This window comes from Talpa occidentalis, unplaced genomic scaffold (genome assembly GCF_014898055.3).
Source record: "Talpa occidentalis isolate TD23 unplaced genomic scaffold, MPIMG_talOcc4v2.1 talOcc4.3, whole genome shotgun sequence".
NCBI classification, from domain to species: Eukaryota; Metazoa; Chordata; class Mammalia; order Eulipotyphla; family Talpidae; genus Talpa; species Talpa occidentalis.
In genome coordinates, this window is record NW_023603184.1 from 39,133,354 (window position 1) to 39,158,267 (window position 24,914).

Genomic DNA, 24,914 nt, shown 5'->3' on the forward strand with positions numbered 1-24,914 from the left:
TACTCAATCCATTCATCTCTGCTAATGTAATGCTTTCCCTCTGTGCAGTCTCCTTCCCCTGACTTCACTGACCATCATTATATACTGATAACCCACAGGTATATTATTGCCAGTTCTGATCTCTTGATTGGGTTTCAATCTTGATATGCAGTTATCTACTAGACGTCTCTGCTGGGATGTTCTAGAGGTGCCCTACACTCAGCACATACAAACTAATACTGATGTTCCTCTTTTTCTATAATCCTCCCTGCCTTTGAACCTAAAACTTGATTTTCTTTGCCATCTGATATCCACTTATTAAATTTTGTAGCTTTTACCCCTAAAAATCTTTCATATTCATACATTTGCCTTCCTCTCATACCAATGGGATCATGTTATTTCCTACTTTCACATCTTACTGAGTATTGTTTCTTCTGTCTTGAACCCTCTGTGGTCCCAGCCTATACCCCCTCTCCTTCACAATACTGTTAAATTCTGTAAAATACTGTAAAACAGTTTACTCCTGTTTTCCTTCAAGACTTCACCCAGATATTAACTCTTCTGGAACTTTTCTGTGACCTCCCCTGATTAGGTAGATTTTTCTCTTTTAGTTTCCCACAATCCATGTGCCCTTCTACCCCACTTCTGGATCCTCAGCACAGGGTCTGAGAGCAGTCAAGTCCTGGTCTATGTGGGTAAACCTGAGTTCAATCAGAAAGTCATCCTGGGGGCCTCCCTGGTGGCGCAGGTGGTTGAGCGCCGCACTGTGAAGCTGTCCGCAGCCTCTACAGCGCGGGTTCAATCCTGGCCGGCCAGCAAGAATCCCACATGGCGAAGCAGACCTCTCCTGTCTCGCCCGCTGCTCACCTCAACAGTGCATTTCAGTCCGTCTGCCTGTTCTGTTTCCTGCTCAGTCTCTGGTGAATCCTCTCACCCTCCCACGCATCTGGCCTGTACCCCGGTTCTTGTATAAAAATAAATAAATCTTTAAGAAAAAAAAAAAATAAAGTCATCCTGGCCTTGATAACTGTTGCTCCAGTTAGTATACCCATTGTTTGTCAGAGCATGGCCAACCCAGCATCAGAGATCTTGGCAAGAGAAATCCTATAGAACTGGGTGCAGAAACCAAGTCTAAGTATCAATATTCCACTCAAGAGCTCTCTAGCACTGCTGGAGGTGACATTTGAGCACATGTCATGTCTACCTAATTATCTCACTTCCGGTGTCCTCTCATAGAGCATCTTCTTTCTTTTTGCAGATAAGTGGTTTGAGTGCTACGTTTGCAGAGATTTTCTTGGAAATAATCCAAAATAATCTTCCTGAAGGTGTCAGATTGTCAGTGAAGGAGGTAGGTATTAGTTTGAGAAGAGACCCCTGGTGGGCCACCTGTGCTGAAAATATGAATGAGTATGTAGTCGACCTGCCTTCTGAAACAGAAATGTGGATAATTTAGCCCAGATAATAATGAGGAAATTTATGCAAACTGGTATTGCCATGGTAATTATTCTGACACTTCCCAGGCATCAAGGATGATGCTTTATGGACTATAGGAACTGATCTCATCATAGCATCCCGATGTTGGAGATGAGCCTATTATATCCACAAATGCCCTTCAGGCAGTTGTGTAGCAGAAAGAACATGATTTAGGATCACATACAGTATAATTAATCAGAACACAAATAGAAAAATGTATTTAGGGAGAAGATTCCTGGATACTCGGGTCTTAACTATATCTTGACTGAATATTTTCAGTAAAGAATGCCAGTCAGAAGGAAGTTTGACATGGAAAATATTAGAACCTTAGCCTAAATACTGAGTATCTGGGTCCAGTTGCCAAGATGATCCTTATTATGATAGATACATTAGGGTTTCTGATGCCATTTGTTTCATCCATCTCTTTTGTTCTGAGGCTGTGCTTGTTGAAAATCTCTTCTTGTTACTTGGGTTTCAGGTAGGTCTGTGTGCAGGGAGAAAATGTGCTGGTCATGTTGGCATGAAGTGTTCCAGGCCCTGTTTCCTTTATCATAAATGAAGAATTTTGTTATTCTCTCTCTCTCTTTTTTAAAGTGATTCTATTGTGATAGTTATAGTACTTTGACATTAAGCCTTTATATATCTGTCTTCTCTCACCAGACTATAAGTTCATTTAAGACAGTGAGGAAGTTCAATTCAACTTTGAATCCCTAGTACTCAATTAAGTCTGGTACATAGTAGATACTCAATAAAAGTTACTTGAATCTAAGTCATTTCTAAGAACTGCATGATGGATCCTCTGTTGGTGCTGTGCATAGTACGTACTGTAATTCCCACTTTCGTTTTCTTCTTCCTAGCACACCGAAGAAGACTTCAAAGGAAGGTTCAAAGCTCGGCCAGAACTGGAGGAACTGTTGGCCAAGTTGAACTAGCTCATTGCAAATCTTTTCATGACAGTACTGGTGATACTGAGTGCCAAGGGGAGGAGTTTCTTGGCTGGTCAAATTTGAGCAGGAGACCTTGACCCTTAGTTATCCTAAGTACTCATCCCCACATTCTAGAATGACTCCTCTCTTTTGTGGAGGAGTGCTTGCCAGTTGTCACCACATTCTTTTTAACCAACCGTAGGTATCATCCATCTAATAAAAATGTACAGATGATGGGGGTGTGTGTTTGTGAGAAATCCACCTGTCCTGTGGAGTATCTTTAACTAATAGATTGTGTTTTCTTTTTACTTGGTGCTTTAGCACAGAAAACTTTTCCTCCTCAATATTTCTCCAAGTACAGTGAACTCATCCATTAAAGCAATCTGGTACATAGTCATTTAGTGAAGCAGAGGATTATAACATAAATAAATTCTATGGGTAGAAGGTATGAGGGTGTATGTGGAGATATTTACTTTATTTAAGAAGAAAGTGTAGATAAAATCAGGATCTGTCATTGTGTAGTTGATAGTGTCCTACAGCTGTTTCTAGAGGGGTCTTGGGTGCTGAGGCTTTTTACCACACCAACCAGCAAGCTGCAGATACCAGCAGGGGGTGTGAGAAATTTAACTCAAATTCTGACACTTTGTACCTGGAGATTGTGTCAGAGTCCACAAGTTAAGGGCTCAGTCTCCTAAGACTGCCTGCCCCTACAGGAGTCTGATGCAAGCTCCTGCTTCCAACCCACCAACCAGGTATGGATCAGAGGTCACCACAATGCCAAGGTGTCAGACTTCAGGTATCTGTCTCAAGCCCCAGATTATTGTCTGTGCTTATGACCAACGGCTGTACAAGAGTCCCAGGATATCCACCTCACGTTCACTTAATTTGCTAGATGGACACAGAACTCAGGAAACCCATTTACTTATTAGATCCCAAATTTATTACAAAGGTTAGTTACTGAAAAATACGAATTAAAGATGTAAGAGATGCATAGGGCAAGGTCGGGGAAAAGCCATCTTCATGTGTTCAGCAACCTGAAAGCTCTTTGAAGCCTCTTTTTCCTGGGCTTTTATGGAGGCTTCACTACATAGGCATGAATGATTAAATCATTTGCCATAGGTAATTGAACACCTCTAATCCCTGTTTCCTCTCAGGAAATCAAAGAGTGGATTGAAAATCCCACCTTCCTTTCCTTGGTTTCCCTAGCTCCTCCCTCCTTTTGGTGTTTTCCAAAAGTTACCTTCATTAACATAACAAGAGACACCTTTAACAGTCAACTCTTAAGACCTTATAAGTGAAGCTCTGTGAACGAAATCCCAAATGCCTTGTGTTTTAAAATTTATTGATTTTTGAGATTCACATACAACAAAATTAAGCATTTTAAAGCAAAAAATTCAGTGGTATTTAATACACTGACAATGTTGTACAACTGATAACAAGTCCCTACCCGAAGGAAGGAGTGGATCCTTTGCCCTCTAGGGAAAGAACTCACCTGAGAGCTCTAGGTGTAGTTGAATCAAGCAAGGATTTATTAGAGACTCATGCATGAGGGAACCAGTGCAGGAAAGCAGAATTAGCCTGGCTCCTGAACAGGATTTAGGAGATATTTAAAGGGTAGATCCACAAGACAGAATGGAGGGGAGCAGCATTGTTTGTTCTGGGTTGGGCTATGCCAGGAGTTAGACTCCAATTGTGCATGTCAGTTCTCCGCCTTCTCCCACTAGGAACTTGTGAGATAGTCATTTTTCTAGTTTAATACCATATGTTCAATGTGGTGGGCCAAAATTGGACATGGCTCGTGAGTCCATGATTTAGTTCATCTGTTCAAATAGTACTAAATTTCCTTTTTTTTTTTCTTTTTAAAGATTTATTTATATTTATTTATACACGAACCGGGGTACGGCCAGATGCACGGGAGGGTAAGAGGATTCACCAGAGACAGAGCGGAGAACAGAACACGCAGACTGACGAAATAACACTGCTGAGGGAGCAGGGGGCACGACAGGAGAGGTCTGGCGCACCACGTGGGACCCTCGCCTGCTGGCCGGGACCAAACCAGCACTGCTAAGGCTGCGTACAGCTTCATAGCACTGCGCTCAACTGCCTGCGCCGCTAGGGGAGGCCCATGTACTAAATTTCTTTTACCTAAGCTATCTCACAACTACCACCTCCTTTTGGTTCCAAAATCGCATCCCGGGTTTATAAATAAAGGTTTATTAGAACAGAACCGTGCTCATTCACTTACATATTGTCTGTGGCTGCTTTCACACTACAATGCTAAAACACTGATTTTGTGGGCCTTTATGAACATAGTTTGTCAAACCCTAATCGAAGTCATTAAGTCTAAAGGATCAGGATCCCCTCAAAGACTTTTTAAAACAAATTGCTATATTCCACCCCTAGATTTTTTGATTTAGTGGGTCTTGCTTGAGTGAGGACCTTGAATTTGCATCTCAAGTTCCCAGGAGACACTGATGCTCCTGGTCCTCTTTAAGGGGTCCTCTTTAAAGGGCTACCTCTTTAAGAACCACTAATTTAAGTTACCTCTGATGTTTTTCCTATTTTGAGCATTCATGCTTTTATAAGTAATAATCATTTATTCAATGAATACCGCTTTAGGTACTGTGTATCTTCAATCCTCACACTAGTCTTTTAGGGTGTATATAATGAGTGTGGATGTATATGTAGGTGGGTATTGTGATTGCTTGAAAATATATGTGAGTGTATCTCACATTTACTGAACCCTTATGTGCTGTGTACTTTATGCAGATTATCTTTGAGGTTGGTGGTAGTATCCTGGTTTTACAGATGGAGAAACAGATTTGGAAAGATGAAGTGATTTTCTAGGGTCACACAGATAATAAATGGCATATCTTTCTCCCACTGCTTCTCTGGGTATCCTAAAATAGATGTCTATGGGAACTCAGAGCATTCTTAGCATTTCATGTACTTTTCTGAAGTGTATCAGTTTCACTCCTACAGTTATTTTGGTTTCTTTGCCTTAGATTTCAAAGACAAGAGGAAACTTAGATTTCCTCCCAATGTTTAACACTAAGGGAGGGCCGTGAAGATAACAGGTACCCTCAAAAACATTTCTGTCAATTCAAATTGAAGACTCAACAGGCCAAGACTTCCAAGTGAAGCCCATGGGCATGTGAGTAAAATTTTCCAGTGAAGACAGATTTGGTTGTAGAACTGCTCATTGCTGTGTCTTCCTTAGGGAATATTAGAGCAGCAGATAATGGGTGATTGTAACATGGTATGGGTAGTGGCATAAGCATAAACAGTTAAAAGGTGGCCTTGCTGGTGGCATAGGGGTTAAATCTCAGCCTTATCACTGCCAGGTTTGAGTTCGATCCCAGCCAGGGAGCTACCCACATATGGCACAGCAAGATGTCTCCTGTCTTGCCAGCTGCTCCCCTCAGCAGTGTATTTCAGTAGATCTGCCTATTCTGTTCCCCACCAGAGTTAACAAAAATACACACATTGTTCAATGGGCAGTGAACAATGTTTCTCCTTTTAGAGACCTGGAAAACAGCAATCTTCTCCTGATGTTCACTTTTCTTTCTCATCAATTCATGAAAATCAGGGCACAGGATTTCATAATTTTTTTAAGGTTTATTTAGTTATACATATAAGAACTGGACTAGAGGTGCAGGGGTTAAGAGGATTCACCAGAGACAGAGTGGGGAGCAGAACAGGCAGATCTACTGAAATACACTGCTGAGAAGAACAGTGGGTGAGGCAGAAGAGGTCTGTTGTGCCATGTGGGTTAGCTCCCTGGCTGGGGATCAAACTCATGCTGCAGTGGCTGGATAGCTTGATAGTGCTGAGACTTAACCCTTGTGCCACCAGGGAGGCCCCTGGATTTCATAAATTGACAAACTTAGAGATGAAGGACCTTAGGACCCAGCCAACCTAATCCTCTGTTTCAGCAAGTGCAGGCTAAGCAGCTTGCTAGGGAGAGGCAATGGTTTACCCAAGGTCACAGGGCACTTCACTGGCAGAGCTGGGGGCAGGATTCAGATCTCTTGATTCTCAGTCCATCCCTTTCCATTACATCACTGAAGGATGAGTCAGGTTTATCTCTTAAACAGAAAGCAACTGAGTTTTGCCACTTTGGAGCGCTTATGTCACTGACCTAGTTGAGGATTTATCCTTTCACCAAAGTCAAAGGACTTTTGTTGCTCATGGTCTACCCTGACACAAATGGAGAGCATTCATAATGGCTATTTTGATAAGAGGACTGGAGAAAATCTGATTGCTAGAACTTCAGTTACCAAACAATTATGAGTTTCATACGACATTGGAGTGAAGCCCAGAGGGAAATGGATTTTCCTAGTATCACATGACAGTGAAGTCAAACAGAACACAAGTCTCCCAGCTCTAGAGTGAAAATACCTTTCCCTCTCCTTGAGACAATCTATCATAAAGAGGCAGTCAAACCTGGGCTAGTGCTAGTTTCTACATTTATTAGTTTGAGACTTCAGGTGAGTTATTTAAACTTCATTAAACAATTTTCTGATCTGTAAAATGGGAATAATCCTTTCTTAGGAGTTTGAGCTGGAGATAATGTATATGATGGACTGGCAAGTCTTCAGCAAATGTTACATTACCTTCCTTTTCAAACTTCATAATTATTAAAAAAATATTTTTATTCATTGAGGTATAGATTATGTGTAGTAAAACATACTGATCTTAATTGTATATTTGATCAGTTTTAAAAATGAAGTCACCTATGAAACCTACACTTCTATCAAGATAAAGAACATTTTCACCACCCCAGAAAGTCTACTTACCTTCTTTTATAGTCATACAATAGGTACCCTTTTGTGTCTGAGTTCATTTATTTTTCCTGATATTTTATTCAAGTTTCTTGTATTGGTATTTCAATCTTTTTGCATACTTTTAGTTTTGAATGTTCCAGTTAAGATTAAACAATGCCGAATACTGTTGTAGAAACACAGGTGATAGGCAGGAGAAATGAGAAAGAAGGTCAATTGATTGGGAATCAGAATAGTTTTGGCAATATCAATATTATCACCTTTGGATTAATCTTCATTTTATTTATGCATACAAGAACTGGAGTGTAAGCCAGAGGTGTGGGGGTGAGAGGAATCACCAGAGACAGAATGGGGAGCAGAACAGGTAGATCTACTGAAATACACTGCTGAGGGGAGTAGTGGGAGAGATAGGAGAGGTCTGCTGCACCATGTGGTTTAGCTCCCTGGCCTGGACTGAACTCATGCTGCAGAGGCTCGCGATAGTTTCATAGTACTAAGACTTAACCCCTTGAGCTACTAGGGAGGCCCAACGTTCATTTTTTTTTTTTAAGATTTATTTATTTATACAAGCACTGGGTACAGTCAGAAGTGCAGAAGGGTGAGAGAATTCACCAGAGTCAGAGCACGGAGCAGAACAGACAGACTGACGAAATACACTGCTGAGGGGAGACGTGGGCGCAGCAGGAGAGGTCTGTGCACCATGTGGGACCCTTGCCAGTGGCCAGGGATCGAACCAGCACTACAGAGGTTGTAGGCAGCTACGCAGCCCAGTGCTCAACCACTGCACCACCGGGGAGGCCCCCCAATGTTCACTTTAAAGATGAGTTATTTGGCCCAAGAGGGAAAGAGAGTTGTCCAAATTTGCCCAATTAGCCAGTGACAGAACCAGATATAACTCAGGATGGTTTCAGGTCACTCAATTGCTGGTTCAGTCTTTATTACTGAGGTTTTTAGAAATGGACTTTTGTGGGCCTCTCCTGGTGGCGCAGCGGTTGAGTGCTGGGTTGCAAGGCTGCCCGTAGCCTCTGCAGCACCAGTTTGGTCCCTGGCCGCCAGCGAGGGTCCCACAAAAAAATAAATAAATAAAATTAAAAAAAAAAAAAAAAAAAGAAATGGATTTTTGTGTAGATCATTAACTTTTCAGAAGGACCAAATGCAGGATCTATGGGTAATTTTCCTATTTAAGGCCAGCAGAGACACCCCAGCTTCAAGTTTTAGCCCCTTTCCTCTGACTAAGGATGCCAAGGATTCCTCTACCCTGGAAGCCCAGAAATTAACATTTGCAGATTCTGAAAAGGCACATTGCAAAGAAAAAATGAAACCTGAGTATCTTGCCCATTCCAATGCTACTAATGCTCAGAGAACCCCGGTTCTCACTGTTTCTAGGATGTAAATGTACTTAATGAGGGAAAGTTTTCTGAGCATGCTTTGGGCATGTCTAGAACTAGACCTGCTAGAAAGGTACAGAGGTGGCCAATGTGCATTCTGTTTGTTTCATCTGCATTCTGTTTTTGTCTTCAAATGTCTCATCTCCCTGGAGAATCTGAAATGACTCATTTAGTTCTTATAATCCTCCTGGACCAACTTTTATTTGTAGACATTTCTGGCTTAGGAACTTAGTTCCCATTTAGACAAAATGCCCAGGCTCTGAAGAAAACTTCAGACGATAGCTACTAGGGAAGGGAAGCATGCCTGCTTCCTCTGCCTGCTTTAAGTCACTGCTGCAGAAGAGCAGTGAGCCCTAGCATTCTGTACAGCAGGAAAGTATAAGGTTTCAACTTGGACTTGCTCCAGTTCTTTGGATTTCTAATATCAGCAGTCCAAGGACTTAGGCTGGCCATTTTACCTGTGGGTGAGTGAGAGGAGTATCTTATTACTCATCTAGTAAAACACATTACAATGCACCTTTGTACTGAGCATAGGCCAAATGCCCATCCAAGGACCTTGCAGGGAAGAGCCAAATATGAGTCTTCTAGGCCTAGCCAAGAGGAACATCTAGCCAAGCACTCTCTCCACTCACCCCTGGAACCAAGCCTCTCTGCATGCATAGGGGTAGCTTGGACCACCTTAAATTCTAGCTCCATGGTTGTGGCCTGCTAAGCCCAGAGACTAAAGAAAAGAGCACCAACCCTGGTCACTGTGGCTACTTGCTCGTTAATTTCCTTTTTGTGAAGAGCTAAAGAAAAACACTAAATTAATATTTACACAATAAATATACTCACTATATGTTAAGCACCATTCTAGGCACTGGCTGCTGTGAGAGCACAAACCAGAGAACAGCACAGACTTTAGAATAAGACACACTTGCAGTCTGATCCCCTATCTGACCGTATTTCTGCTGTAAAGGGAAGTTACCGGAGTGTTGGGATTGAATGAAATAATGTAACTCAGGACAGTGACTAGCATACAATAGTGATGATAATAGCTAATTTTACTGAATATTTATTATGTGCCAGCCACTCTTTGAAAGCTCTTTACCAATATTACTTAACATTCTTTCAAGAACCCTAAGAGGAGGGTCAATATTTATTAGATCTGAGACCTATAAGGACCTATAATTGCACTTTCACAGAAAAAACAAAACCAAACCATTCTGAGATGTTAATTTGCCAAACATCACACAGCTAGTTAAGCGGCATAAGTAGGATTAAAAGGCAGTATGTGACAGGAACTGTGAATCCAGACTCTAAAACCAGTCAGCCTGGGCTAAAAGTGCTATACTTCTCAGTTAAAATACTTCAAATAGCACTAACATTTTTATTAGTTACTGATTTTTGTCCCTCATTTAATTCACAGTATGACTATTAAATAAGCATTATCTGCATTTACTTAAGCAAACTGACTGAATGGCAATAGAACCCTCTTTGCTCTAATACATTCTGTTAGCTCCTTGTAGCTAACACCCTCCAAAACTTGCTTTCCTCCAGTTGGAGGGTTTGGAAGTCACTCCTACAGTTAAACCTCCTCTTTGCTAAACTCTGCCTATCTTCATGGTTAATGTTTCCATTTTATTTACACAAATTAATACATAGATTCATTCCTGTTGTCAAAGGTTTGTACTTATTGATAGAAAAATACATTATGACCACTGATTCACTATTATAAACAATGTCATAATAGACACAATTAATTTATAAATCTTGTAAAAATATACCTAAGAGGATTCCTGAAAAATAGGAACTGCTATTTAAGTATTTAGATTCTAGCAACTTGCCCTCTGTAGGGCAACCAACCCATACCAGGTAGGTTCATTACCGGTTCTAGCAGCCCTGTTGGAGTCTTCATGCTCTCTGCTGTTCGTCTTCGCCGTACTCTGCTGCACTCCTCTGTCCTGGGCACCACACCACACTGCACTCTGCTGTGCCACGCCGCGCCGCGCCACGCCACGCCACGCCACGCCACGCACACCACGCATGCACGCCACGCCATTTGGCCGAGTGCGCATGCTCAGTGGGAGGGCGGAAAAGCCTGAAGCTTTTCCCTCCTACTTACCCCACAATCCACCCCCTCAAGGGTTTTCCACCATACAGTCTATATGCACGTTTCTCTTGGCAATAAAACACTGCAGCAGTGGCCCACAAAAAGCAAATGAAGTACATCACAATATAATAAAATACAACAGAACACAACTAAGTCCAGGCAGGGCACCAACCTAGTGGCAAAAGACAAGATTATTGGCACCAGAAGATGACCCACAACTTCTGCTGCTGAAGGCACCACTCATACGAGGGAGGGGAACCACTCGGGCATCTGCTGTCACACACCAGGCTTCTGTGCCATGTGGGTCAGCTCCCTGGCCGGGGATTGAACTCGTGCTGCAGTGGCTGTGGATTGCTTCATAGTACTGCGTCTATACCCCTTGCACCACCAGGGAGGCCCCAAGATACTGTGTTTTTAAAATCTTTGTTTCTCATGGGCCTCCCTGGTGGTGTCGGGGGTTAAGTCTCAGGGCTATCATCTAGCTAGGGAGCCAACCCACATAATGTGCCCACTGCTCCCCTCAGCAGTGCATTTCAGTAAATCCACCTATTCTGTTCCTTGTTCCGTCTCTGGTGAATCCCCTCACCTCCCTCCTCTCTGGCCTATACCCCAGTTCTTGTATGCATAAATAAATAAATCTTAAAATCTTCATTTCTCTGGTTATCAGTGATGTAGAATCCATTTACATTTTCCTGTTTGAGGACATACTTTTCTTTCTTTAAAAAAAATATTTATTTATGCATACAAGAGCTGGGGTACAGGCCAGAGATGCAGGGGGTGAGAGGATCCACCAGAGACAGATTGGGGAACAGAACAGATTGACTGAAATATACTGCTGAGGGGAGCAGCGGGTGAGTCAAGAGAGGTCTGCTGCGTCATGTGGATAGCTTCCTGGCCACTGGGGATCGAACTCATGCTGCAGTGGCTGCAGACAGCTTCACAGGATAGCTTCATAGGTTGCGTCTTAACCCCTTGCGCCACCAGGGAGGCCTATTACCTGATTATTTAAAGTAGAATTTAAAGGAATCTAAGACCTTTTAATTTAGTTAAAAATTAAAAAAAAAATCATCCTCTATTTGGCCTCAGAAAACTGCTAGAATTTGCTTTTCACTCTGCCCTTTAAGATGAAGATGGGCGCAGTGGACCACTAGTGGCATGATTTAAAGAAGTAGTTTTCCTCCCTCACCATCATTTATAACCCTATTCTTCACCCCCCCACTCCCACCCCTTAGCCTTAGAAACCTCACTTCATTTGTTAGTGATTGCTAGTTTTTATATATATTTTTAAAAATAACTATCTGGATTTTGTTTTACTAGAAAGATCTTTCTCCTGCTTCTTTAAGGTACCATTGAAGAAATGTGAATGACTCCATATTGTCTTCCTCAAAGCATCCTTTTATTGTTTTACATCCTCATTAATATTTTCACAGTATAGGATTTCCCCCCTCAGGTGTGGTTACCATCGCTCTCCCAACACCAAAACATCCAGCCCTCCCTGTTCTCCATGCTCCTACCCTTTCTTCTATGTCATTTGCTTTGATGAATCATCTACTGTATAAATGTGCAGTATTTGTCTGTAATTCTCACTTGCTTTTCTACACATAGTTCCAACTCCTTCCATTTTGCTGTAAAGGCCAACCTTTCATCTTTCCTGATGGCTAGATAGTTTTTCATAGTGTGAATATACTGTTTACTTTTTGACCGTCAGGCCAATATTATGTTTGTTGAGCTGGGAAAACACTGAGACCAAAAAACTATGTTAATACAACAGAGTCTGGCATATAGAGGCACTCAGTTTGTCTTCTCATTTACTTCCTTCCTTCTATTAGGCAGAATGAAAACATCCAGAACTAATGAAAGGTACTTATATCATTGTCACGAAATTAGTTGTTCCAGTGTTGCTTTATTTTTCAAACTATACCAAATGACATTAAAGCAGCGATCATATTTTTCATCAGTTTCCAACACAGGGCCTGGCACTTGGGAAGGTCTCAGAAAACTTCTTGTCGTTGAACCAGTAGCTAAATAAATAAAGACCTAATTAGGTAAGCAATTTACCTCTTGATTGTGAGTTTACTTTTAAATTAAACATCCAAGGGGCCTCCCTGGTGGCGCAAGTGTTAAAGTCTCAGTGCTATCAAGCTATTACCAGCCACTGAGGCATGAGGTCAATCCCCAGCCAGGGAGCTAACCCACGTGGCACAGCAGCCTCTCCTGTCTCTCCTGCTGCTCCCCTCAGCAGTGTATTTCAGTAGATCCACCTGTTCTGCTCCCCGCTCTGTCTCTGGTGAATCCTCTTACCCGCCCCACCTTGCCCCCACATCTCTGGCCTACATCCCCAGTTCTTGTATGCATAAATAAAATAAATACTAAACAAAAATTAAACACACAAACAATGAGTTCTGTATTTGGCACACTGACCCAAGATGCAGAGTAGGAGAGCATCCCTAACCCTACTCTGTTTCACATGGGAAAAATCGTTAATATTGAATACCGTAGGACAAGATGGATGAAGATGTGTGAGATCTCACCATGAAAACACGACAGTTCTTTATGGTAGTCATGTCTAAATCCATGGCAGCCTGGCTTGCCAAGACTGTCCTCAAGTTTTACATGCTGGTTCCTAGTTCCACAGCTTAGGACTTGTTCTTCCTATGATCTCTCTGGTGCTTGTGTTTGTAGGGCTGTTCTCTGGGGCTAGGAGGTTTGGGGTCTCAGTGCTGGGCATTGGTTTGCCCTTTCCTCCTTTGCAGATCCTCCCGCCGCCTTGCTTGCTGCTCACTCATGCAGTCCTTGAAGGCTTGCACCTGTGGTTGGCACTGTCGCCAGTCCTGGTGCTGAGCCATGCACTCCTGCACTGCATAGTGGGAAGCAGCACAGCCAGAGCGGGAGATCAGCTGATCTAGGGGGTCCTCTTCCTCACCTCCCTTCTTTTCCTGTCGGGTCCAGGTATGGCCTTGAGTTGACATCTTGGGGAAAATCTAGAACATTGATGGAGAAAAGGTTAGAACAGGGATATGATGAAACATGAAGTTCCTCTTTTATAAATGACAGTCTTATAGCTTATTATGTGTCTCCACTAGGAGCAAGTAAGCTATTTGAGGACAGATACTGGGCTTATTCACCTTGGTGCCCCAACATTAGGCCTGGCAGAGAGCAAAATGATTTGAAGTGAACAGAATAAGATAAAATATGTGGAAATGCTTAGCACAGCACTAAATAAGCCAATTCTGCTAATGGAATTTGAGTTAGATGAAATGTCACTTTTCTGGAGAAGCTATCTCTGATTTACCCAAGAGAATCTCTCTTTTCTCCTACTGGTCTTACTCTGTAACTAAACAAGAGGGTTTGTCATAAGGAACAGAGAGAGTTTGATGTGGCTGTAGCAGAGAAAGTACCGGGCTAGGGCAAAAGATGAATCTGTGTGCTAAGTCAAAGTACTTAATGTAATATATTAAACTATTTCCAAGATCATTTGTTTCGGTACCCAGTTGAAGGTAGTCTAGAAGGAACTCATGAAAAATTTGAGAGAAATGAACTCAGCCTTTGTGCAAATTTTATCATGACAGGGAATAAAGAGCTGGGCTCCTTAATGTCTTTTCTATGTGTCTAATTCATTCTACAAATGCTCATTAAAGAACTTACCACATATCGTGTACTATGCTAAAGTTGAGGAAAGAGGAGTGACCAAGACATACACAGCATCTACCTTCACAGCATTTATAATTTAGACAAGTAAACAGGCAGTTTATTATATAATCTGTATAGGTATCTAAAGTTGGAAACATAAGGGTCTTTCTGGGGGTGCAGGGGTTAAAGACACAGCACCTTATCAAGCTGTCGCCAGCCACTGCAGCACAACTTCCATTCCCAGAGTTAGATCCCGGGCCCAGCCCGCCAGGGAGCTAACCCACATGGCACAGGGGACCTCTCCTGACTTGCTGGCTGCTCCCCTCAGCAGGGTATTTCCGTGGATAGGCCTGTTCTGTTCCCTACTCTGTCGCTTGTGAATCCTCTCACCCCTCACATCCAGTCTGCATTCCAATTCTTGTATGCATAAATAATAAATCTTGAAAAAAAAAAAGTTGGGAACATAATAAAGGGGTAACTAATCTAGAGAAGGGCCAGAACAGGCAGGGAAAGTTTCCTGGAGGAAGTGATTCCAAGACTTGAGGAATGAGTAGGAGTTCACCACAGATGAGGAGGAAGAATATTCCTGGTCAATGAAGAGCTGGGTGGGGGAATCCTGACAGAAATTGACAAAATTAAAATTGAAAGTTCTGGAGTCTACAGGACAAGTGAAACTGGTGAGAAAGTATCTGATCTTAGAAAGACTTGTTAGACATGTTAACTTTAGAGGGCAGTGGGGATCTAAGCACTTCACAGTACAAATTTCATTTACTTTGGGGGCAGTATAACCTAAAGGAGGAAGGGGGAAAGGGGTTTTGAAAATAGGCTTGGATTGGAAATAAAGCTTTGTCTTCGACTCATTGGGTGATTTTAGGCAAATCACTTCATCATCTCTCACGAAATGTGGAGATAATATCTATCTCACAGGGTAAGACAAAATGAGATAATGCACGTAAAGAGCCTCGCATGTCCAAAGAGTTAAGTGTTGCTGTTATAGGACAGCCCCAATATTGAACGGGTTGCCTGGCTGTGGGTCCTCACCCACGCGCTTAAAAGGGACTTATTAATACTCCACTACAGGCACACACAAAAGGTTAATAAAAGATTTATTTACAAGGGAAAAAGGAAATAAGGAAAATGTACAACTCAGGGAGAAAATAGGGAAATAAAGTCTTTAATGCGTCCTACCCGATCCGCCGACCTGGAAACCCAAAGTCACTCTCACAGCTGGCCGGATGCTGCTAGCTGGCAGAGAGCCAAAATGGGGGACCCCTCCAAAGCCCACGTGTCTGTGTCTGGCTTTATACCAACCTGGCTGCTTAACCCCACCCTCAGGTCCCAGCCACCTTCCCTTTGGTGGTGATGGAATTTGGAGTTCCCAGTGTCTTTGGCTTTGGCCTGGGGTGGGGGTGGAGTCCACAAAGCCTGTATGGAATTAGCTTTAGGAATCCTTTTCCCCTAACATTATCTCCAGTCATTGTAAGTCTCCTCACCCTAAATACCCTGGAAGCTCTTTAAAGGCACAGGGGACACCTCTTAGAGCAAATACTGTGGACACATGTTAGGAGGAAAGGATGTTTTGAGCTAATTCCATACAGGCTTTGTGGACCCCACCCCCCACTCCAGACCAAAGTCATCAAGACATTAGGAAAGACAAATCCCTTCACCACCAAAGGGAAGGTGGCTGGGACCTGAGGGTGGAGTTAAGCAGCCAGGTTGGGTATAAAAAACCAAACACGTGGGCCTTGGGGTTCTCCCTCGGGATTCCAGATCAGCGGATCGGGTAGGACGCATTTAAAACTTTGTCTCCCATTTTTCTCCCTGAGCTGTACATTTCCTCATTTGTCCTTTTCTTGTAAATAAACCTTTTATTAACCTTTCTTGTGTGCCTGCAGTAGAGCACTGATAAGTCCTTTTAAGCACGCGGGTGAAGACCCACAGTCAGGCGGACCCCGTTTTGTATCGGGGCTGCCCTGTAACAGACAGAAAAATGCCTTGAATACTAACCAAAACATACAGGTTCAAACAGTAAGGTTAACCATGCAATCTTTTTTGTTTCTTCCTCAATAATAAATGTAAGGATTCATTACAAAATTAACATATGCATTAATATAACGAATTAAACCTGCGTAGGCCACCACAGGGCTCAGTAACTGCCACCCTACTCTCTCTCCACCACATCCTGGCCTCAGTTTCTCCTCTGGAATAAAAAGAGAGAGCTGAGTAAGCTGGATGGCGGCAGCTGAGCAGCGGAGGCTGGCCTGAACTAGGAAGAATTGGAAGGGATGGAAAAACAGAAACCCAGATGGCTAAGTCATCAAGATTCTTCTTCTATCTTAAGAACAGGGCCCAGGCGTGCGTGGGCTGCGGGGTCCATCGCCACGGTGCTCGCTACACCTCACCGCGCAAGGACGTGGCGTGCGGAGCTCACCGAACAGAAGAGGACCCGAACGCGGGGAGCTGCAAGCAGCTGAAGATCTCCTGCTCCTCCAGCCGGGAACCAGCCTCTTGCGGGGGGCGCGGAAGCGGAAGCAAGGAACCCACCGCGCATTTTCATTGGTGGCCGCTCTATAGATCCCGCCCTCCGTGTCGCCACGCAGCTTCTCAGCACAACCTACTTCCTGTGGAGGCGGGGCAAGATGGCGGCGCCTTTGAGGATACAGAGCGACTGGGCACAAGCTCTCAGGTGAAACCAATCCCAGAACTGGGACGGAGGAGGCGGGTAGCGGATATTACCTTTGCGCTAAGGAGAGCCTTGCCCAGTCCAGGCTAGTCATCAGGGTCTCGTCATCGATTGTCGAGGGAGCACGGGTCTGGAAAAGAAGTCTCAAACTCACGTGGACATTGTTTTTCTTCCCAGAGGAGCTATCCTGAAGGTCTAGGGAGCGCCTATCCATTGTGTGATCTTAGCGTCAGAACTAGGATCAATAAGTTGGAGAAAAGAAAATTAGGAGACAAGGTTCTACTCTTGACTGAGCAGTCACAGTCACTTAGTAAATATTATTTAGTTGTTAGCTGTTTGCAAAAGTCCCAGTACTCACCATCACCACATTGTTTTTGAGTGTGTAATGAAATCTTAGGTCCTTCTTGACCCTTACTGCTACATTATTGTCATATTGGACAGTTCTATTCAAGAAACGGTACCATATTCAGGCTCTCAGATACATGGAATTAAAATGTGTACTCTAAAGTTAAGAGGCGGTTCCTACCCTCAAGAGGCTGTCAGCTTAATTGGAAATACACAGCAAACCATTTATTCATTTGACATATATTCATATACTGTGCAAATTATTACTGTGGACACCAGGTTGAGCACAGCAGTGCTATTGTAACAGGGTGGACCCTGTAATACTATGCATGGCAACTGTTATTAAAAAGGGTTTTTCTTTTTTTTTTAATTTTTTTTTTAATATAGGCATGTTTATTTATTTATTTGTTTGTTTTGTTTATACATGCACTGAGTACAGTCAGAAGCGCGGGAGGGTGAGAGAATTCACCAGAGCCAGAGCGGGGAGCAGAGCAGGCAGAAGGACCGAAGTACACTGCTGAGGGGAGCAGCGGGCGGCAGGAGAGGTCTGCGCGCCATGTGGGACCCTCCTCTGGTGGTCGGGGAGCAGCCGGGGATCGAACCGGCGCTGCAGGGGCTGCGGGCAGCTTCGCAACCCAGCGCTCAACCGCTGCGCCACCGGGGAGGCCCTATTAATAAGGGTTTTTCAAATTAAAATAATGGTGAAGATGAATAAAACAACCTCCTGCATTTAAGAAACTTACACCTTCATAGGAAGGCTAAAATAAAACACACATTACTTAGTATAACACAGAATGTATGATAAATAATAAAGGAAGAACTCTAACATTTATTGAGGCCCACTTGGTGCCTGTGAAATAACGCAGAATCCGAATCAGAGAAAGTAACTTGCCCAAGATCATCCAGCTAATAAATGATAGATCTTTCTCTACAAGTTTTTTTTAAAAGATGGATTTGGATATTTGCTGACATAAACTCTAAAATGTAAGAAAGTCAGTGTGAGGTGGTAGAATAGTCACAATTTCTGCTCCATAGGTGACTGGACAAGTCATTTCTCTCTGAGCTTGCTTGTCTTTAACAGGGATAATAAAAGATCTCGTTAAATTGTGAGAATTAATGATGTTATATGCAAAGTGCCTAATACAGGGCCTGTCTTACAATAATTCCAATAAATACCTAAATTTAAAATCTTGATTTTTCAGAGTTGTGCAGCAATAAATGAGTAAGTGAAGTTCCCTACTGGCAAAATATTTGAACACTCATAGGTATTTAACAAATACCTATGCATTAAACACTTAATCTACAAATATTTCTTCATTAAAGTTTGTCAAAATAATGTATGCCTGCGTGCCATATTACACTGGATCATATCTATGGCCAATCTGGAAATTTTATGATCTTCTCCCCTGGCCCCAGTGGCATCCTTTTCAGCACTGAATGACTCTAATTAGGCTTTTGTGTCTCTTTATAGGAAGGATGAAGGGGAGGCCTGGCTGAGCTGTCATCCCCCAGGTAATGTCCATAAATCTATATGTCTTCCTACAAGAGAAGGAGGATTTACTACCCCTAGAAGAGCGATTCCTACATTTTCTGGTTCAGACTACTGGCAGATGCTAAACATCTTCGTATGTTCTCCTATCTATATTGTGCTGAGGTCACCTGATTCCTTCATTCCAAGGGAAGGCCTTCAACTTGGTTTTCTAGTTGGAAACCACAGATGCATTCATGGAGATCTTGCTGATGTATCTTAATCAGTCCCTTAGCCACATATTGTATTTTAAGCAGTTCTGTAATATCAGTTGTAGCCTCTCTGATAATTTCTGTATCTATAACTTCAGCCCGATTTCTCTACGTTCAAGCAGAGATTGAACAGTTGTTTGCTAGGCATTTCTACTTGAAACACTCACTGATACCTTGATTTTTATCAAATCCAAAACCAAACTGAGCACTTCTGTTGCCAGATTCCCTGTCTTGATTTTCTCATTTTAAAAGTTACTATCATTCTGAGTATCACTGTCCCTAGTCACTTCACTCTTCCATATCCAAATGATAGCTCCCAAACCCTATCATTTTTCCTTTGTTCTTCTTTTTTTTTTTTAAAGATTTATTTATTTATACAAGCACTGGGTACAGTCAGAGACACAGGATTGTGAGAGAATTCACCAGAGCCAGAGTGGAGGGTAGAACAGAGTGACGAAGTACACTGCTGAGGGGAGCAGCGGGCAGCAGGAGAGGTCTGCACACCATGTGGGACCCTCACTGGGCGGCTGGGGATCGAACTGGTGCTGTAGAGGCCGCCGGTAGCTTTGCAACACAGCGCTCAACCGCTGTGCCACTGGGGAGGCCCTATCATTTTTCCTTTGAATGGTACTTTGTGTTATTCCCATCCATTTGTTTGTAGTTATCAGGTACTATTTTTTTTTAAAAATCAAATTTTCTTCTAAATTTGTGAGAAAGTTTTGCTTTACTATTTTTCATTTCATGTATTTGGTTTATTAGTATCTTTTGATGTATTAATATTAGTATGTTCTATTTTTATGAATTTTTAAAAAAAGATTTATTTAAGCATACAAGAGCTGGGGTACAGGCCAGAGGTGTGGGGGGGTGAGAGGATTCACCAGAGACAGAACAGAACAGGCAGATCGACCAAAGTACACTGCAGTGGAGCCGTGGGGTGACTCAGGAGAGGTCTGCTGCGCCATGTGGGTTGCTCCCTGGCCACCCGGGAATCGAACTCGTGCTGCAGTTGCCAGGCATAGCTTCATAGGTTTCGTTTCAACCCCTGCGCCACCTGAGAGGCCCAGTTTTTTTTATTTTTAAAGACAAGAACTTATTGGAGTGCAATTAAAATACAGCCTTGTCGGTAGAGGAGAGAAGGATTAATGGAAAAACCATCATCTTAAAGAAGAGGAGAGAAAAGGTGATTGAATTAAGTCTAAAAGACTAAGATGAAAGAAGGTAAGGAAAAATACAGCTGTAGATAAATTATTGTAGATATGGACATGGAAATTTGAGAGTGTCTTATAACTTCAGTTTTCTCCATGATGTTGGAGTCAATTCTTAAGGAAGAATTTTTTTTTTTTAAGTTTTATTAAAATAAAATATGTGTTATTCGTCCTCCCTGGTGGCGCAAGGGGTTAAAACGCAACCTATGAGGCTGTCCACAGCCACTACAGCACGAGTTTGATCCCCAGCCGGAGGGGGAGAAACTCACATGGGGCAGCAGACCTCTCCTGACTCTTCTGCTGCTCCCCTCAGCAGAGTATTTCAGTCTGCCGTTCTGTTCCCCACTCTGTCTGTGGTGAATCCTCTCACCCCCTGCACCTCTGGCCTGTACCCCAGTTCTTGTATGTATAAATAAATCTTTTAAAAAAATTAAAAATTCAAGTGTACACAATTCAGTAGATTTTAATATATTTAGAGTTGTGCACCTGTCCGCACTATCTAATTCCAGAACATTTTCATCACCCCTTGGTTGTCACTTGCCATTTCCCTCCCCTTTTATTTTTTTCTCACCCCTCTTCCCTCCTTTTAGCCCCCAGCAACCACCAATCAACTTCTGTCTGTATGAATTTGCCTGTTCTTTTAATTTCATATAAATGGACTCATTCATGATCTTTGGAGTCTGTCTCACTTCTTTCATTTTACATAATATTCTCATGCTTCATCCATTTTATACCAATTACCAGTACTTCATTCCCTTTTGTCTCCAAGTAATATTCTTTTATGTGGATACACCACCTTTTTTTTTTTTTTTTTTATCCAGTCAATAATTGATGGACATTTGTGTTGTTTCCACTTTTTGGCTGTTATGAAGGAAGAAGGTTTCAGTGACAGAGTAGATATATCATGAGAGTTGTCTGCTGTGGGGGACAGAGGGGCAAATGACTGTATAACTGTACTGTTTGGAAACATGAATTGTAGTGGTGCCAATATGCATATTTTGTCCCTTTCTATAGCAGCCCTTATTAGCCTGTATATAGGAACATAGAGAGTGTTTGGATTAATCCCAGTTCTATCATATAAACCCAAAAAAAAATTGAAATTGTTTCAGGGATTACAGTGTAGAGAGGTCATTTTGAGGGTTTTTTTTTAATGTTAGTATTTTTTTTAATTAATTAATTTATTTATGCAAGCACTGGGTACAGTCAGAAGCGCGGGAAGGTGAGAGAATTCACCAGAGCCAGAGCGGGGAGCAGAGCAGGCAGAAGGACTGAAGTACACTGCTGAGGGGAGCAGCGGGCGGCAGGAGAGGTCTGCGCGCCATGTAGGACCCTCCTCCAGTGGTCCGGGAGCAGCCGGGGATCGAACAGGTGCTGCAGAGGCTGCGGGCAGCCTTGCAACCCAGCGCTCAACCACTGCGCCACCGGGGAGGCCCCTACTTCCTTGTTTAAAGCTTCTTTGCTACATCTTCTGTCATTCAAACTTCTGCCCCACCTGTGAATTCCCATATTAATATCCTTCAACTACTTTTTCTTTCTTTTTTTTTAAATAAGATTTTATTTATTTATGCATACAAGAACTGGGGTATAGGCCAGAGGTGCGGGGGGCGAGAGGATTCACTAGAGACAGAGTGGGGAACAGAACAGGCAGACTAACTGAGACTGACTGAAATGCACTGCTGAGGGGAGCAGCAGTCCAGACAGGAATGGTCTGCTGTGCCATGTGGGTAGCTCCCTGGTCGGCCAGGGATGGAACTCATGCTGCAGAGGCTGGATCGTTGATAGTGCTGACACTTAACCCCTTGCACCACCAGGGAGGCCCTGAGTTGTAATTATTAAGGGAATTTCCCTTAAGTTCTACTTAGCTGGTTCTTACCTTTTCACAGTCCTATTCAACCCCATCCTCTCTAGGAACTTCCTAGAGAATCCATGATGACTCCTGCTTCACGCTTATTCCTAGAATTTGTTTTGTGTAGTAGTTATTAATGAATAATTTGTAGCACCTTGCTAGTTTCTGAATTCAAGGACTTCACAGTCTAGAGAGGAGGTCAGAAATGTAGTATGTTATGGGTTGTTACAGAAGTGTATATATAAGGTACAGAAGAACAGAACATTTTAAACTACTGTCCCTCTATGTATGTAGATAGTATCTTTTTTAGCCCATAATACTACAAAAGCAGTGTTCTGTTTAACCAAATTTTCCAGATTATGTAACCTTCCGTCTTTGCTGTTTATTTGTATGTATTGTGGATAAATGCATATATACATGTTGATATTCATCTTTTCATCCTGGAAGAATTTCATCTCACAGACATTAAAACTGAGGTTAAGATCACTCTCATAGCTTTCACTATAGTATCCAAGTACTGTATTATATTCCTAAATCTTTGTTCTTGGCTTTTAGCTTTTGAATAGATTTCCTCCCAAATTAGTTTCACTTAGGCTAGTGCTTTTTCCATTTCATCTCACATTTAATATAAACACTTGCTTCTCTTACATGAGTCAATTTTCTGCCATCTCTACAGATCCCTGAATTGGATCTTTAAGAAGAAAAATGTTGAATTTTTATTATTTTTGAGACGTACTTCTTTTGTGCTATATAGGGAAACCAACTTTGTATGGCAGCCTAACTTGTCAAGGAATTGGTCTAGATGGCATCCCAGAGGTTATAGCTTCGGAAGGATTCATTGTGAATGAAATAAACAAGGTAGGTTTTTAATGGCATCTTGTCCAAAACTATGGTAGTACCTATATCTGCTATAAATATTTATGTATTATCTGTCTGTCAGTGTCATTTTCCTTTCATTTGTATAATAGTCATAGGTCTTACTGTCATTGGATGTCAAGAGTTTTCTTATTCTTTTTTAGTTACAGATACTTTTAGATGCAGTCAAACTTTTCCCCTTATACCACTGTCCAGTAGATATGAGCCACATATACAATTTAAAAATTTCTGATAGTTACCTAAAACAGGTAAGAATAAACAGATAAATCTAATTTAATAATGTATTTTATTTAATCCAATATGTCTAAAATATTTTTTCAACCTATAATTAATATTAAATAATTGTTAGAGACATTTTATACCCATTTACTGAATTTGCAGCTATTCACTGTTATATGCTGAATAATTTACAACTTAAGTTTTAGAGATCTTGTGTATCACTACAGTACGTCTCAATTCAGTCTTTAATTTTTTATTAGAAATACTTGATATATATTTAGGTTCTATAAGATTTATAATAGAGAATATAGATTCATATACCCAAGTCCCAAGTAGTTCCAAGCATACTTAAAAAATGTTTCCCATGGGCCTCCCTGGTGGCGCAGCGGTTGAGTGCTGGGTTGCGAAGCTGCCCGCAGCCTCTGCAGCGCCGGTTCGATCCCCGGCTGCTCCCCGGCCACCGGAGGAGGGTCCCGCGTGGCGCGCAGACCTCTCCTGCCGCCCGCTGCTCCCCTCAGCAGTGTACTTCGGTCCTTCTGCCTGCTCTGCTCCCCGCTCTGGCTCTAGAGAATTCTCTCACCCTCCTGCGCTTCTGACTGTACCCAGTGCTTGTATAAATAAATAAACAAATAAATCTTAAAAAAAAAAGTTTCCCATAATTAAATCAAATATCAGCTTTTATTGGTTATATTTTAATTTTTTGAATCAAGTGTCACTTTTTAAAATAAACTTTAAGTTAAATAAAACAAACATTTAGTTCCTCATTTACCTTTGTCATACTTCCAGGACTCTGTAGCCTAATGTGGCTAGCACCTAGCGTACTGGACAGCAGAGCTTTGTTATGTGTCTGGCTAGGCCTTGGTGAACACCTACAAAAGTAGTACTTAGTAGTTTTTCTCATTAGTGTTTGAGATGAATAAATGGCCAAACTAAATGTCACAGAACCCATGATCTGGCTTCTTTTCTCATTCTTTTTTTCTTCTTCATTTTACTGATAAGAATAGAGAATACTTTATTTTTTGTTACGTTTTTTTCCATTTTAACCCCCCCCCCGTTATCCTTTGATACATTTTCCTAGCTCAGATCTCCCTTTCTCTCCATATGTGTGTGTGTTGTGTGTGTGTGTGTGTGTGTGTGTGTGTGTGTATCTGTCTGTCTGTCTGTACAGGCACAGGCACTCACATAAGTTGGGATTTTTAAGTTTGTTTTTAAGGAAACTTGGTCATATTCTGTCCACATTGCTCTGCATCTCTTTCACCATCAGGCTATCATGGTTCTCTGAAAGTCAGTGGATGCGGTGCTCACACTAATACTTCTTTTTTTAAAAAACATTGCAAATAAAAATAGAACCCTTTCACAAATTTGGGGTAAATTCTTCATACCTTTCTCCTTTTTGCCTACATCCCTGTTCTGTTCTTACTAATTTCATCTCTTTTTTTTTTTTAAAAAAAAAGGTTTATTTTTATTTCTTTATGCATATAAGAACGGGCTCTAGGCCAGAGGTATGGGGGGTGGGGTGGAAAGTAGGGGGCTGAAAGGATTCACCAGAGACAGAGTGGGGAGCAGAACAGGTGGATTTCCTGAAATACACTGTTGAGGGGAGCAGCAGGTGAGACAGGACAGTCTACTGTGCCATGTGGGTTGGCTCCCTGGCTGGGGATTGAAATCAAGTTGACGTGGCTGGTGATAGCTTGATAGCACTGAGACTTTAACCCTTGAACCACCATG

The 24,914-nt window shown here is 42.1% G+C and overlaps 3 protein-coding genes across 5 annotated transcripts in view; 2 read left to right on the forward strand and 1 right to left on the reverse strand.

Moving 5' to 3' along the window:
• Positions 1-5,362, forward strand: part of MRPL48 (mitochondrial ribosomal protein L48) — a 53,547-nt gene extending 48,185 nt beyond the window's left edge. The window contains exons 8-9 of the mRNA XM_037522056.2: positions 1,238-1,327; positions 2,310-5,362. Coding sequence (XP_037377953.1) covers positions 1,238-1,327; positions 2,310-2,384 — 165 coding nt within the window. The 3' untranslated portion in view covers positions 2,385-5,362. The remainder of the gene's footprint in view (positions 1-1,237; positions 1,328-2,309) is intronic.
• Positions 5,363-11,941: 6,579 nt separating this feature from the next.
• Positions 11,942-16,806, reverse strand: LOC119255615 (cytochrome c oxidase assembly factor 4 homolog, mitochondrial). 2 transcript variants are annotated; one of them, XR_005127501.2, is made up of 3 exons: positions 16,704-16,806; positions 13,174-13,623; positions 11,942-12,663 (listed from the first exon to the last, which is right to left on the reverse strand). XR_005127501.2 is itself a non-coding variant. In XM_037522950.2 (2 exons), the coding sequence occupies exon 2, from the start codon at positions 13,609-13,611 to the stop codon at positions 13,357-13,359; it is 255 nt and encodes an 84-aa protein (XP_037378847.1). In that variant the 5' UTR covers positions 13,612-13,623; positions 16,704-16,806; the 3' UTR covers positions 11,942-13,356. The 2 variants fall into 2 exon arrangements, 1 of the variants encoding a protein (XP_037378847.1); XM_037522950.2 differs by having other exon boundaries at positions 11,942-13,623.
• A 66-nt stretch (positions 16,807-16,872) lies between these two features.
• The window catches only part of PAAF1 (proteasomal ATPase associated factor 1), a 30,048-nt gene continuing 22,006 nt past the window's right edge, over positions 16,873-24,914 (forward strand). The window contains exons 1-3 of one of the 2 annotated variants that reach the window (XM_037522947.2): positions 16,873-16,958; positions 18,772-18,812; positions 22,846-22,949. In XM_037522947.2, the coding sequence (XP_037378844.1) occupies positions 16,912-16,958; positions 18,772-18,812; positions 22,846-22,949 (192 nt within the window). In that variant the 5' untranslated portion in view covers positions 16,873-16,911. Of the gene's footprint in view, positions 16,959-18,771; positions 18,813-22,845; positions 22,950-24,914 lie in introns of those variants that run through there. The other variant, XM_054699534.1, reaches the window with a different exon arrangement.